This window comes from Podarcis muralis, chromosome 1 (assembly GCF_964188315.1).
Source record: "Podarcis muralis chromosome 1, rPodMur119.hap1.1, whole genome shotgun sequence".
Classification (NCBI taxonomy): domain Eukaryota; kingdom Metazoa; phylum Chordata; class Lepidosauria; order Squamata; family Lacertidae; genus Podarcis; species Podarcis muralis.
The window spans coordinates 84,315,969-84,331,534 of record NC_135655.1 but is presented as its reverse complement, the minus strand read 5'-3'; the positions used below and the strand labels follow the sequence as shown (position 1 = coordinate 84,331,534).

The window sequence follows — 15,566 nt, the reverse complement described above, 5'->3', positions numbered from 1 at the left end:
AACTGATTCTTGGTTCCGCCCTCGAAGTGCCATCCCTTTTAGCCTGGGCAGGCAAAGTAGCAATTCCTGCCCTGTTTTGCAAAAACAGGCTTGAGGCAGGCTGGCGCATAGCCTTTTTTTGTGGGAAATTCCCTTATTCCAGTGCCGTTTCCCGCTGCTTCCCGCTTTGTTAGATATCCTGTAGACTGTCCCCGGGACAGGTGAGGCTGCTGATCCCTTCTTTTCAAATCTGAAAGTTGACAGCTATGGGCTGGCGCAAAGTGAAGCAGCGTACGAGTCCTGTTGGAGCAGGCCAGTGGCCCATCTGCTCTCAACCTGTGGGAAGAAGCCCGAAAGCAGGACTGCTCTTCTTGGGGCAGCGAGGAAGGGACCAAAACCGCCCCACGGCTTGCAACTTCCTCCCCATCCCAAACGCCCTAGCCTTCCCGGACAGCGAAAACAGCCAATCCGAGAGGATCCGCGTCAGCGCGGCCGGCCGGCTTCTCCCGCTGCGACGCGCCGACTGGATCGCTCAAGGCCCGCCCTGCGCGGACCCGGCCAGCGGTGACGTGGCATTCTCACGTGCTCGGAAGCAGAACTCGGCGAGGAGGGGGCGCAGGATCGGCGCTGCGCACGGCTGCCTCTCTCGCCGCGATCCTTCGCGGGACGCCCTGCCTTCCTGTCCGCGCCCCCCCCCCCCCAGACGAAGAGCACGATGCTGAAAGCCGTGGTCCTCATCGGCGGCCCCCAAAAAGGTGAGGGTCGCCAGCAACCCTAAAGCGGCCGGCCGAGCTTCGCTGCCCTCCCGCCCGGTGCACCTGTCCATCAGAGTAGACCCGCCGCCCCTCGCTTGCCCCATCTGCGGCGCCCATGGGGCTTGCGGGGTCAGGCGGAGGGACGTGGCCTGAGCCTCTGTCTCGAGGGGCGGGGGAGCCGAGTCTAAGGTCAGGGAGAGGAGAAGGGGGGGGGCAGGCTTTCCTCCTGGAAGCCGGTTCCCCACATGCTGTGGGTGTGCGAGAGGGAGTTGACTATGTCGTCAGGCCTGGGAGACCTGTTTTCGAATTTCCATGCAGCTCACTGGGTGACCTTGGTCCAGTCACTTGCTAAGCTACCCCACAGGGTTGTTGTGAGGATAAAATGGAGAGGGATGTATGCCGCCTTGATTTCCCTGGAGGAAAGGTGGGATAGTAACTTGGTGAGGGACTGACACCCTGTGTGTGTAGAGAAGCCTGCTTGTTCCTTATCCCTTCCTGTATTTGAAGGGTGAATTCTACCCTGCTCTCACATGAATATGCCTTCTCTGCCCCTCCTCTGGCCCACCTGGTGTCGCTCCCATTCCTCAGCCTTGGCTTCAGTTGTCTGCTGCTCTTCAGGAGCCTCAGAGTGACATTGGCTTCCCTTTTCCTCTTCTGGTGGCAGCCATTCCTCTCAAGTCAGCCCACGATTTGCGTGTCTCCTGTCTCATTTGTGAATTTGGTGAGCAACAGCCTACAGTTCTGCGATAACCTTTTCTCTTGCAGGGACCCGCTTCCGGCCGTTGTCCTTTGAGGTGCCCAAGCCCTTGTTCCCTGTGGCAGGAGTGCCTATGATACAGCACCACATTGAGGCATGCACTAAGGTATGGAAGGGGAATTAAGCTGATACCATGAGGGGAGGAGTTCATAAAAACACCAGAGGAGCCCTCTGGATCAGGCCAGTGGCCCATCTGGGCCTCTGTCCTCTTCTCCCAGTGGCTGACCAGATGCCTGTGAGAAGCCTGCAAGATGGACATGAGCACAACAGCACTCTGCCCACCTGTGGTTCCCAGCAACTGGTATTCAGAGGCATAATGTCTCTTGACAGGAGTGGCAGAACACAGCCATTGTGGCTGGGAGTCCTTGATGTCTTTTCCATGAATTTGACTAATCCTGCCTTAAGGTTGGTGGCTATTACTGCTTCCTGTGGGAGCAAGTGCCGATGTTTAACTTTTACAATACAATAATCTTTATTGTGATGCATGAAGGACTTTTGTCTGTCTTGAATCTTCCAACATTCAGCTTCATTGGACGTCTACAAGTTTTAGTGTTAAGATATGTTACGAAATGTTTCTCTGTCCACTCTCTCCATGCTGTGCAAAATTTTCTAAACTTATTTCAATTCACCTCTTATTCGCCTTTCCTCTAAAAGAAAAAAAAAAGGTCCATAACGCTGCAACCGTTCTTCATAGGGGAGTTGTTCCACCCCCTTGGTAATTTGGGTCGTCCTTTTCTGAACCTTTTCTCACTTTAAAATATTGCTTTTGAGGTGAGCTGACCAGAACTGTACACAGCATTCCAACTGTGCTTGCACCAATAGATTTGTATAGTGGCATTGTGAAACTGACAGGGTTATTTTCAGTCCAGCATGTTGCCTTGTGCTCTAACATGCAATAAATTGAGCAAGTAAGAATATTTTAGCTCTCCTGCTCTTGGCTTCATATGCCAACCAGTGGTTGCTCCATCTTCCTTTCCCTTCTCTGCAGGTGCCCAACATGAAGGAGATTCTCCTGATTGGGTTCTATCAGCCCAATGAGGCCCTCAGCCGATTCCTGGTGTCAGCCCAGCAAGAGTTCAAAATACCCATCAGGTGGGTGGTCACAGTGCTGGCTCAACTGCTGGACATAATGAGGCGGCCACTTCAGGCAGCTGATGTTGGGTTGCATGAAAGGGCAGCAGATTGTTTGGGTATTTAAATGCATTGATTATTTTTTTCATAATAAATGCAGTGGTGGGAAGGCTTTTGCTGAGGAGGGGTGGTGCTTGTGGGTTTTTTCTGCCTCAAGTACCAAAATAATTTGCTCATCCTTGGATACTGTGCAACAGGACTGAGGAAGAGGAAGTGAGATAGAGCCATTCAGTCCTCCGTCTTAGACAGCAAAATGCCTTGGGCTGGTCAGCACTGCTAAAGAGAGAGGAAGGGGCTCCATCTTTACAATCTACCATTCAGGTCTTGATTCTGCACAGCCTTTGGAAAAGGGGGGTGTAACTCTGGTAGAGCATCTGCTTTGCATGCAGAAGATCCCAGGTTCAGTCTCTGGCATCTCTAGATAGGGCTGGGAGAAACTCTTGTCTGAAACCCTGGGCACTTGCTGCCAGCCAGTATAGGTAGCATTACGATCGATGGACTAATGGCCTGACTCTGCCTAAGCCAACTCCCTGGGTCCCTATGCACCTGTTGAAACAGCCAGGCACATTTGGCCTAGTAGACCTTGGCACAAGCAATTCCTCCCCCTGCAGTGAAGGGCCTTAGCAGCCTCCTGTTTTGTGTAGGTATCTGCAGGAATATGCTGCGCTTGGCACAGGCGGTGGCATCTACCACTTCCGGGACCAGATCCTCTTGGGTAACCCTGAAGCCTTCTTTGTGCTGAACGCTGACGTCTGCTCCGAATTCCCTCTGGGCGAGATGCTCAGCTTCCACCGGCGACTTGGCAATCCGGACAGCTTCCTCATGCTGGGCACCACGGTAATGGCACAGTCCTGGCCTCTCATGCTGACAGCCCTGTGGGCTTGGAAGGAGGGCGCTGCTTGGCACAGGATTGTGGGACCTTTGGCTCTCTTGATACTTGCTGGGCTACCACTCCTATCATCCCTGGCCGCACTGATTTTGCTGGTGGGAGCTGAAATTTGGTCGCTGATGGAGAGGTCCCCTCTCCCCAGCTTTGGGAATGCAGTTCGAGGGCTAGCTGGCCTTTGTGGGGCAAAATGTTTGCCTTGCTAGGATCCCAGTCCTAGTGCTCCTGGCAACCCCTTCCTGCAAATTCTTCTCTAATCCCTCTCACCCCCGGTAATGCTCCTGTGACCATTTTTCTTTTTTGTCCCTAGGCCAACAGAAAGCAGTCTCTGAACTACGGCTGCATTGTGGCGAACACTGAGACGCATGAGGTATGTGGAGGACTGGAGGGAAGACTGGGCAGCAGGCATGCTCCAGTAGAGAGCTGCTCCACCTGGGTTGAGGAACCTGCGCCTTCCAGAGGCTGTCCGACTACAACTCCCATCAGCCTTGAGTGTTGGCCATGCTGGCTGAGGCTGATGGGAGTTGAAGAGCCAAAACTGTCCACAGTCTCCCCTATTCCTGTACCCCATCCAGCACAACCTTCCTGCCTGCTGTTCTCTGGAGCCTGGCTCAAGCAGAGCAATCCCCAGCACTGGATGGTGCAATTCCCAAGACTCTTCCTTCTCTGCCCCACCTACATGTCCCCTTCCTTCTCCAGGTCTTGCACTACGTGGAGAAGCCCAGCACTTTCGTCAGCGAGCTCATCAACTGTGGCATCTACTTGTTCACGCCGGCCATCTTCCATCACATTGGCACTGTCTTCCAACGGAACCAGCAGGAGCTGCTTCTGTGAGTGTCTTTCTTAGCTGTTCCTTCCTGCTTCCTGGCGGCAACATCTGGTCACTTATCATCTCTCTCTCTTTCTGTTTCTCTTCCCTCTCTCTGTGTCTCTTCCATCTCCTCCTCGTGCCACCCCCTGCCCACATTTAGGGGCACATGCCTTGGGTAAGTGTCCATCTCCTCCTTCCTCCTGCATTCCTCGTCTCCCAAGTGCTGTTGTGCTTCTCTGCTCCATGGGACCTGGGCGCTTAGGCTTAGAACTGGCTTTTTGGCTTCCCAGGGATGGGCAAACCTCTGTTGCCCTCGGGATGTTGTTGGCTGGACTCCAATTCCCAACAGGTCCAATCAGCATGGCCAAGGGCCAGAGATGATGGGAGTTGTAGTCCAGCCACCTCCAGAGTGCTTCAGGTTCCTCATCCTCAGTAGCAGAAGGATCTTCTGTTGCTGTACCTGAGTGGTTGTTTTCCCTGACCTAGAGAAATGCCTTTTCTTGCTGGCCACGCATCATCTTTCCAGTGAGTTATGTGCCCCCTAACCCTTTGTATGCCTTGTTCGCACAGGGAGGAGAACACCAATGGCTGGCAACGAGCTGAAGCCATCAGGCTGGAGCAGGATGTCTTCACAGCCCTTGCCGGGCAGGGACGCCTCTTTGCCTACAAGACAGAGGGGTTCTGGAGCCAGATCAAATCTGCTGGGTAAGGGGAAGTAGAGGGAGGTACAAACCTGGGAAGTGGTTGTAAGCCTGCCTGTGAGATAGCCAAACACTGAATCAAATTTTTCTCTGTGGATCTGAGCTTTTCTTACCGTAAGCAGATACCTGCATGCTTTTTTTGGAGGCGGGGGGCCCTAAGAATATGGTGACAATGCAAAAGCCAAAGAGAAACTCCTGAGAGTTATTTCTTCTATTGGGAAATGGATGGGTTGGAGTGGGGGCTGACCATGGACCCTGATCACAGCCTCTCTTTCTTCCTCCATGACTGTTGTTCTGTAGTCACGAGCCCAGGGATGAGGAATTTGTGGCCTTCCAGAGGTTGCTGGATTCCAGCTCCCATCATCCCTGAGCATTGGCCATGCTGGCTGAGGCTGATGGGAGTTTGAATCAAACAACATTGGGGCGGGGGCACAAGTCCTCCACCCTTGCTCTCATATGTGTGGATCCAAACTCTATATTCCTCCCTCTTTCTCTTTTCTCAAGTGTTGTCCCAAAATTGGCAGGGGGCAGGGATCCAAACTAATAAATATGTAGATCCCTGAAGCAGAACAAGTGCAATTCTAATTTCCCACAATTTAGCTTTTGAGCTTAGAATTGGTGTTTTTGTCACATGGGTGGCCAGAGTCCAGTTTTTCAAAAGAAAGGCAAGAAAATTTGAACTCCCTGGGAAGGTGCAGAATTGGGTTTACAGGAGATACTGCCAGCTGAATGAAGCAGGATAAAAATGTCCTGTGCTCCATCCCAGGAAGAAAGGATTCTTCTTCTTTTCATCATAGGCTTTATTCTTTTTGGTGAGGCACTCAGTCATTTTCCTTTGTCCTCAAGAGGACAAAGCATTCACGGACTTGATGCTACATTTGGAGGCAGGTGCCAGGTGTAATTTCTGGCTTGATCTCTTTGCCAGGTCTGCAATCTATGCCAGTCGCCTGTATCTGAGTTGCTACAGCCAGTGCCACCCAGAAAGACTTGCCCAGAACCAACCTGGTGGACCCACCATCCGAGGTACTGGCTCCCTCTTTCCCCATATGGGAGACGAAAACCACAAATGCGTGATGTTGGTAGGATGAGATAATTCTGCTTTTGTTCCACAACATAAAGGGGCCGTAGCATCTGAAAACAGGTTTGCTGGGTGGAGGCCATATCAGTGGTACAGTTTCCAAGGGGCTTGGGTCATGCCTGCACTTCGCTAGACTCCAGCTACCATCAGCCACAGCCAGCATGGCTAATGGTCAGAAATGATGGAAGTTGTAGTCCAACAGCTTCTAGATGGCACCGGGTTCAGGAAGGCTGCTCCAAAGTGTGTGACGTGCCTCCTTTCAGTGTTTATCCTTTTTGCATTGCTTTTGAAAAGGTTTACTAAATTGGGAAACATTTGCCTGTTTTCTGTGTGTTTCATGCAACCGTCTTTAGCCATCGTCTTCTGGTGGCTGACTTGGAGCTCTTAGACCTGGTTTCAGAGCCTGCCAGAATTATACTTGATAAAACAACAGCACATCGTGCACATCGAAGGCTGTGACAAATACAAAGAACAGCAGATCAGTGCAATAATACAAAGCCAAAATTCCAAATCCTGCATCAATACATAGTGAAAGAGAGAGAGACATATAAGTACTCCTCCAATGACTCACCCCCCCGTTGGGTTATATAGACCCATCTAAAAAAATTTGCTATGTAGAACCACATCTCAAATTTTATGTTGTTGTTTTTGTACTAAATGTGCTATGTGTATGGTTATTTTATTGTTCGTATAGTTATATGTTATGACAAATCAGTAAAAATTAGTAAGAAAAGAGGAGATTGCAAGGGTACAAAGGAAGGGGCTTGAATACAAATTAAACATCTGTATCTCCACAGCAATTTTTTCTATCTTGCTCCTTTGTGCTTTACACTGGAATTATTAGAAAACCATCAGTTTTAGCAAGAGCACTCCTTCTCTCCCCATAATTGTGCTTGGTGAGAGTCTTCTTTAGTTTTCAAGCTGCGCAGCTTGCAGACTTAACATATAGAATAAGAGAACAAGAAGAACATACATTTAGAGAAAATTGGAAAACGTTCATTGAATATATGGGGGAAATTGTGTACACTTGAAAACGTTGGCAGCATTAAGATAAATTCAACTGTGTAAATAAGTTTTGATGGATGCAATAATGGAATACTGAATGGTTTAGTTTTTGTAAAATATGCAGGGATTTATTATATGCAAAATGAACCTTGGAAAGAGAAGAAGGGAAGTCACTGATATATTAAGGATGTTTAAATGAGTATTCTAAATTGTTAAACAGAAAATTATATATATGATATGGTCTCTCTTATTTTGTCCCAAGCTACTATGGCAAGGCAGCTGTCTGTCTTTGAAAGGAGTCTCTACCAGTCTAGGCTGCAGTGTGTGTTAGGGTTATTTGCTTTACTGAGTCTGATGTGCACAGAGGTATTCATTGTGAAACCCACATTGTTGTAGAAAAGCAGAATCTCTGCAATGATGCTGTAATGGTTTCTAAGGGGTTGCTCGTGCGCAAGCAGGCAACTATCTCCCTGGCTGGGTGCAAACACCTGGCTGGGTTGCCAAAGTGAACCTTTTCTGTCCGGACAGCCACTCACCCGTGGCTGACTCAGTCGCTGGCAGAATCTGTGAGTGGGCGTTTCTTAAACTTCTTCCAGCAAAGAAGCTCCTTGACGCCTAGTCTCCGCCTACCCTCTCTGCGCGAAAGCCTTCTGCGCAAAGAGGGCGTGGGCAACGGAGGACCCCTACTCTCCCCGCTGGTCCCAGGCAAGGAGTCATGGGACCGCCTCGCCGCTTCCCCCATCTGCCCCCCTTCTCCACTGGTGCTACGCTGATTCTCTTCCCCAGAAGATGGGCTGCTTCTCCCGATCCCTGGACGCTCTCTGGAATCCCTCTGGCTTTTGCTCTCTCCCTCCGGCACTGATGGCAGTTCCCTGACAGATGCTTTCAGAGGGGTGGCAATGAATCTTCTCCATTGTGGAGTAAGGAGAAGAACTAACTCTGTTGCTGCTTCTTTTCTATGCAGGGAATGTTTATATCCATCCTGCAGCCTCGGTGGATGCCAGCGCTGTGGTAAGTGTAATGGGCAAGGTGTACTCTGTGCCTGGCTCCAGCATGTGTGGGATAGATTTTAAGGAGCTGTGCATTTTGGTTTAATCTCTGGGCCCCTGAACATACCCTGGACTTAAGAGAGCATACAGATGAAGGGGGCTATTTGCCTGCGCTGGGCCACTGACCACCCTGTGCCTTTTCCCTGTAGCTAGGTCCCAATGTGTCCATCGGGAAGGGGGTGACGATTGGCGCTGGCGTGCGTGTGCGTGAGTCCATTATTCTGCATGGGGCTTCTCTCCAGGTAGGTATTGCTCCCAAGATCCAATGGGTCAAGTTCTAATGTCTTGCATCACCTTAGGGGACTACTCAGACTATTGTTCTTAGTATAACAAGTGTGTGGTTTTATGGCTCATTTGTTGCTTGGGATCAAGACACCTTTTCCACAAAGCAGAATTCAAACAGTGGTGTTTCATCACAGGGAAAAAATAGACTTCCTTTCTGCTCCAGCTGGTGCTGCCTGTTGCAGCCATGACTGTGGTAGTATGAGTGCTGCAGCCCACCCATTGGATGTTGTCTGTGACATCACTTTGATAGGGCTTCCTCCCCATTGTTCAATTGTGCCATTTTGATTTGATTCCTCCCTCCCCGATTTTAGAGACCCATCATCCCTCCACTAAATGTAGGAATCTGCATGAAACCGTTTAAAATGCTTGCTTAAAAGTGACAGCCAGCAACAAGGTCCCTGCAGCGATGCCTAGCAATTTTAGGAACGTTTTCATTATTTTCTCCCCACCCCTCTGCAAACTGCACTTTTTACTTAATTATTTTGGCACTGCGTGTAGGCTCAGCCCACCATCACCCACGTTTTACACAATGGTAGGATCGTTGTACTACTGCTGCCGGATTGGGGTTGGCACTTTGTAGCTCTAATCCAGGGATGGGGAATCTGTGGCCATCCAGATGTTTTCGGGAACCCCATCAGCCGCAGCCAGCATGGTCAGTGGTCAGGGATGGTGGGAGTTGTCATCAGAGAACATCTGGAGGGCCTCAGAAGTTACCGTATTTTTCGCTCCATAACACGCGTTTTTTTCCTCCTAGAAAGTAAGGGGAAATGTCTGTGCGTGTTACGGAGCGAATGCTTCCCTCCTCCGTGGTTTCCAGCGGGAGAAGAGCCGCTGAATGGGGAGGAGAGAGGGACAGAGTGCCTGCTTCTTTAAAGGAGCAAAGCGAGAGGGGAGAGGAGCCGCTTACACAAGTGTAAGCGGCTTCTGTCCGGTTGGCTCCTTTAAAGCAAGAAGGTTCTGCTTCTCTCCCTCCTCCCCACTCAGCGGCTCTTCTCCCGCTTTGCTGGAAATAGCAGGAAAGACTTTCAGCTCGCTATGGGGGGGGGGGGGAGGGAGAGAAGCAGAGCCTGCTTGCTTTAAAGGAGCAAAGCGGGAGAGGAGCTGGCTCTCTGTATCTCTCTCCTCCCGCTTTGCTGGAAACAGCAGGAAAGATTTTCAGTCTCCTCCCGCTTTGCTTTTCAGCTCACTAAGGGGGGGGGGGGAGGGAGAGAAGCAGAACCTGCTTGCTTTAAAGGAGCCTACCGGACAGGAGCCGCTTACACGAGTGCTCTCTGTCCCTCCAGCTGGAGGCTCTCTGTCCCTCCAGCAAAGTTTTTCAGCTCGCTAAGGAGAGAGAGAAGCAGAACCTGCTTGCTTTAAAGGAGCCTACCGGACAGGAGCCGCTTACACGAGTGCTCTCTGTCCCTCCAGCTGGAGGCTCTCTGTCCCTCCAGCAAAGTTTTTCAGCTCACTAAGGAGGGAGAGAAGCAGAACCTGCATGCTTTAAAGGAGCCTACCGGTAGGCTCCTTTAAAGCAAGCAGGCTCTCTGTCTCTCCAGCAAAGTTTTTCAGCTTGCTAAGGGGGGGGGGGGGAGAGAAGCAGCGCCTGCTCCATGCGTGCTCCTTGTCCCTTGAGTCCTTTTCCTTCCCTCCCCACTTAAAACGTGGTTACAAAGCACAGATCCACATGGATCCTCAGGATTTTTGCACTGGGTCACCCCAAATTCACCATAAGATCACATAGCATGTCCATGGCTACAGTTTGCACCAAAAAAATCATGCACCCACTGTTACCTGGGGCTGCAGTGGTGCAAAAACATGGTTACAAACATGGATCCACATGGATCCTCAGGATTTTTGCATTGGGCTACCCCAAACTCACCATCAGATCACATGTCTGTGGCCACAGCATGAACCACAAAAATCATACATCCACTGTTTCGTTTAGAATATTTTTTTTCTTGTTTTCCTCCTCTAAAAACTACATGCGTGTTATGGTCGGGTGCGTGTTATCGAGCGAAAAATACGGTACATCTCTGATCAGAGGCAGGAGGCTGTTTTTGGCTTAGGTCAGCTCTTGCTTTGCTTCTCGTTGTTTTGCTAATGCCCTGCAGGTGGCACTAGTGCACTGCAAAGTCTGGTATTCCCCTGCCTGGCCTGGCCCCCACTTACGGAGGTAATTTCATTTATGTATTATCAACGAAGACATACAAATGCAGCTGAAGCTGTGGATTCATGAGAAATGTAAAAGATTTGTAAAAATCTGTGGTTCTGCATCATTTATAAAAAAAATTAGCGGGGCTATTAAGAATTTAGGAGGGGAAATTATTGGTGCCCTATATCCTCCCCCTTTATTTTCTTGGTATGTCCCATCTCTAAAAGCACCCAGCATCTTGAGGGCTGCAGAAGTCCTGACTGAAATTCTGAAGAGGGGTTGCTAGTCAGACAATAGCTGGATCAGTGGCCTGATGTGGTACAAGGCCATACATTTCCCATTAAATGTGCAGTGCAATCCTAAGCATGAAATATGTCCTGCTGAATTGAATCGGATTTACTCCTTCGTTAAGGGCCAGAGTAGATGAGAAGTTAAGTGTGTGTTTGCATTTATCATGTGCTTAAAAAAAAAGAAAATGAAAATATCCATGGGAAGGGGGTGTCATAATGGTTATTGGCATTGTGGCAGGCAGGGAAGTGGAGTTCAGCTCTTTCTCCCCCTGCTGTGGCCATGATGAAAAAACCCACTCTTCCACAGCTGCTCTTTGCACTGGGAGGGAAAGCAGGGCAGTTTGGGAGGTGCCATTTCCATCACGACCACAGCAGGGGGTGGAGAAGGTCAAACTCTCCCTCTGTCTCGATAAACTATGTTTTTAAAAAGTGCACATTAAATGCAGAGATGCATTTAACACCGCTTCTAATTTGGCCCTGTGTTTCGGAGGGCAGTTTTGATATTTTTATGGTGCGGCTTTTAAACGCTGAAAGTGCTCCTCCACACATGCCTCCAGTAATCCTTGTTTAACAGCTCTACAAAGTTCCTGAATAAATAGAGGAGTTGTTTGTTCCTGTAGAAAATCAATTGAGCCAGTAGTTGGGGTTGTTAAAAGTGGAAAAGAAAGTTTGATGAGTGTCTGGGAAAAGCTACACTTTAGATTTCCCCACAGTGATCTCCACATTCCTTTTAAGTGTTTTATAAGCACCATTTACGTCCTGGACTGTCTGAAGGATTAACACCAGTCTTAGTAGCATCCATGGCAAGATTGCTGAATCCCAGGGTGATGCCACCTGCAGCATATAAGGAATGCAGGAACTGTATTAGAGCGGTTGGCTTCTCCTTTAAGTAGGAAATGGTGGGGGACAGGAAGAGAAAGCCAGAATTGTACAGGCTCCTTTGTCCTCTCACTTAAAGGAGAAGCTCCTGCTCTCCTTCATCTGACGTCACGGGTGGGTGTGATTTGGGGGGAAATGGCCTTGTGGCCCAAATGGGAACCCTTGGCAGGCCAGGATTGACCCAAGGGCTGGTGGTCCGTCCCCTCATGTTAGTGCCTCAGTTCTTTCTTTCCTATCCCCTTTTCCCAGGACCATACATGTGTGCTGAACAGCATTGTGGGCTGGGATAGCACCATTGGACGCTGGGCTCGTGTAGAGGGTACTCCCAGCGACCCCAACCCTAATGATCCCTACGCAAAGATCGACAGCGAGACTCTCTTTCGGGATGGCCGCCTCACCCCATCCATCACCATTCTGGGTAAGCGTCTGCCCACTTTAAACTCTCTTCTTTCCCCTGTACCTCCCTGCAATAATAATAATAATAATAATAATAATAATAATTTATTATTTATACCCCACCCATCTGGCTGAGTTTCCCCAGCCACTCTGGGCGGCTCCCAATCGAGTGTTAAAAACAATACAGCATTAAATATTAAAAACTTCCCTAAACAGGGCTGCCTTCAGATGTCTTTTAAAGATAGGATAGCTGCTTATTTCCTTCACATCTGAAAGGAGGGTGTTCCACAGGGCAGGCGCCACTACCAAGAAGGCTCTCTGTCTGGTTCCCTGTAACCTCACTTCTCACAATGAGGGAACCGCCAGAAGGCCCTCAGAGCTGGACCTGAGTGTCCGGGCTGAATGATGGGGGTGGAGACGCTCCTTCAGGTATACAGGACCTGAAAGAAGAATACTCAAAAGAAGAAGAATACTCTCTTTTGCTTCTCTCTTTTGTGTTGGCTGCATTTCCCCTCTCACCCACCCACTTGCTGATGCCTCTTGCTGCTCCCTCCTCGACAGGCTGCAACGTGACCATCCCTGCCGAAGTTGTCATCCTCAACTCCATCGTTCTGCCCCACAAGGAACTGAGCCGCAGCTTCAAGAATCAAATCATTCTCTGAAGGCGGAGGGCAGGAGGGGAACCTCCAGTTGCCCCCAGGTGGCAGAACAGAGGGAAGCCCCGGAAAACGCTGCCCCCACCCTCAAGCCATGGCCTCTTTGGACGTAGCATGGGTCATCACAGACTTCCCTCCAGGTCTGTTCATGGAAGCAGCAGGATGGGGGATGCGAGCTTCCCTCTTGGGCTGCTGCTGCTATGTCAGGTGGCTTGCCTACTCCTTCTTCAGCTGCCGCAGAACCTTTCCTGGAAGCAGGAGGCCGCCTCATCCCGAGGCCGCAGTGCTGCCTTGTTACCAGCCAAAGGCACGTGGCAAGGAAAGGATGTGTGGATATTCTGGGGAGCCTTTATTAAACCTGAGGGCTGCATTCTCTCATGCACAGTCTTACGGAGGCCGTATGCCAATGGGTGGGGTGCTGGAGCCCAAAGTGGGTGGGGCAACAGAGTCTTGCCTTTTGTACTCCAGCCACGCAGTAAGAGGTTTTCATATACACACACCTGCCTTTATCAAGGCAAGGAAGAGGCAACATCGCAGTCAAAGGACCTATTCCACCAGGCAAATGTGCTGGTGGAGAGGGCAGAGCAGGGCTGGTGTGCTGTGGGAAGAGTCCCAAGGGGGTGGCTAGAGAGACCTGGAGGGTTCCCTACCCCTGGCCTAGGCCACTGAAGGACCCAGGGGTACATCTGCATGCCATTTGGGCCTCGGATGCATTCGTTCAGCACCCCACATTTCCACTAGCTGCAGTGCATTCTTTCTGATTCTCCTTAGTACAGTGGTACCTCGGGCTACATACACTTCAGGTTACATACGCTTCAGGTTACAGACTCCGCTAACCCAGAAATAGTGCTTCAGGTTAAGAACTTTGCTTCAGGATGAGAACAGAAATTGTGCTCCAGCAGTGCGGCAGCAGCAGGAGGCCCCATTAGCTAAAGTGGTGCTTCAGGTTAAGAACAATTTCAGGTTAAGTACGGACCTCCGGAACAAATTAAGTACTTAACCCGAGGTACCACTGTATGGCAGTGTGTGTCTGTGTGTATCATTTTCCTGCTTGTGCACAAAGGCACCAAAGTGGGATTGTGGGGATCTGCCACGGAGACATGCTCTAATCTGTTTGCCAAGCAGCTGCCCCATAGTATGTGCACATAGCCTCATGTTTCTTCCAGAAACTGGATGGTGGCGCCTAGAAGCAATTTGAGTGGGCAGCAGCGTGGTGGGGGCAGAGGGCCGGGAGGACAAACTTACTGCATAGCTTAACCTCTGCTGCAAACTGAAGCTTTGATTTTAAAGCTCCAAGACGAATGAGTAGATATTGGTTGAGGGATCAACTGCAGCTTGTTAGAGTGAGTGCATGTTGAGGAAAGTGCTTGAGTCTGTTAGTTTTTAAGTTAATGGGAACAGCTTTCCACAAGGGCTGGAACAGGAGCCTGCATTGAGCAAGGGGCTCTGGAGATCAGATGCAACGGGGACTCTGGCACATGCCAGCTCCCACACTGCTGTTGCGCTTCATTTGCCCTCAGGCTTTACCTTTCCATCTGCAAGGGCTGAGGTTGCAAGGAGAGGGGTTGTCTCTTGCAAAGGCGAAGAACTGGCAGCCCTCCGGGTGATGCTGGACTTGATCTCTCATCACCTCTGACCCTGGGTCTTGCTGGCTAGGGGTAATGGGAGCTGGAACCCAACAACAGTTGGAGGGTCAAATGTTCCTCTATTGATACAAAGTGCCCTGATCTGATTAGGTTCTGCTAACCTGTTTTCCTTGCCTTAATGGCAGGATTCCAACTCGGGGCCTGGGTGTTGGGGGATGCACTAAGCTGCACCTCAGGGAGGTGAAAACCCCGCTCCTGATATAATTCAGCACCAGAGAGGAGGGTTATGTGTTTACATTCTTGCTGTTTGTGAAGCACTTGGAGAACAAGTTGGAACATGGACGTATCAATGTAAACAGCTATGGAGGATGTTCAGTTTCCAAAGCAACTCACAGCACGTTTCCTTTCCAAGGTCTAAAGACTGGCTAAGGTCTGCTGCCTCTCTCCCTTGCCAAGTTCAGGAATTAGGACCCTACAGTGAACTGGTAAAAGCATCAGAGGAAACAGCTGACCCAACTCCAGCAGGTAGTGGGGTAGGAGTGAGGGTTATTTGAAACAGGATCTATTGCCTCTCTGTGCTTGCATCCATCTTAACATTGCAAAGGACATATTCTGTGGCTGCAGATCCCTTTCTAATTTGTATTTCTCCTGCCCCCATCAGATTGTGACCTGGGTAAAATTCATATTAATAAAGGCATTAGCAATTCAGCATTTTGTTGCTGTCCGGGGGGGGGGGGGGGCTGGCTGGCTGCATTGGTGTGCCTATTTTATCTGCTTGTTTTTTACTTGCAACTTCTCCCATTAAAAAAATGAAATAAAGAGATCATATTTAAATGTATATATTAATTATTCTTGACCTGCAGCTTTCTGTAAAGTAGGATGAGTGGATTGTGAGGATGAAGAAGAAGAGGAGGAAGAGGGGGATTGTAAAATGCGTTGCATACTGCCAAGATTCAAAGTGCAGGTGTTGTTCAAAAACAGCATCCTTGACTGGGCTGAGGGACGGGTCCAGGCCCCCCGTTCTCTGAGATGTGTCCTGCATGTCAGGCAGCTTGTTCTATCCAGTTGAACCACCCTGGATTCTGTTTCTTGGTAATGCTAGAAAGAGATGGAAAGTTGGTTGCTTTTATATATACATGCAGCAGATACTATTTCAGGAACAGAATCAGACATGCAAGAGAAATGCTA

At 49.8% G+C, this 15,566-nt stretch overlaps 1 protein-coding gene across 2 annotated transcripts; it reads left to right on the top strand.

The window, feature by feature from the left end:
* Nucleotides 1–548: 548 nt before the first annotated feature.
* On the top strand, nucleotides 549–15,216 carry GMPPA (GDP-mannose pyrophosphorylase A). Of its 2 annotated transcripts, XR_013394135.1 has the most exons (13): nucleotides 549–734; nucleotides 1,500–1,597; nucleotides 2,480–2,583; nucleotides 3,267–3,459; nucleotides 3,819–3,878; nucleotides 4,208–4,338; nucleotides 4,890–5,024; nucleotides 5,946–6,043; nucleotides 8,068–8,114; nucleotides 8,302–8,394; nucleotides 11,990–12,158; nucleotides 12,698–12,932; nucleotides 14,791–15,216. XR_013394135.1 is itself a non-coding variant. In XM_028741085.2 (12 exons), exons 1-12 carry the CDS (start codon nucleotides 695–697, stop codon nucleotides 12,796–12,798), a joined length of 1,269 nt encoding a protein of 422 aa, XP_028596918.2. In that variant the 5' UTR covers nucleotides 549–694; the 3' UTR covers nucleotides 12,799–15,216. The 2 variants fall into 2 exon arrangements, 1 of the variants encoding a protein (XP_028596918.2); XM_028741085.2 differs by having other exon boundaries at nucleotides 12,698–15,216.
* The last annotated feature ends 350 nt before the right edge of the window (nucleotides 15,217–15,566 follow it).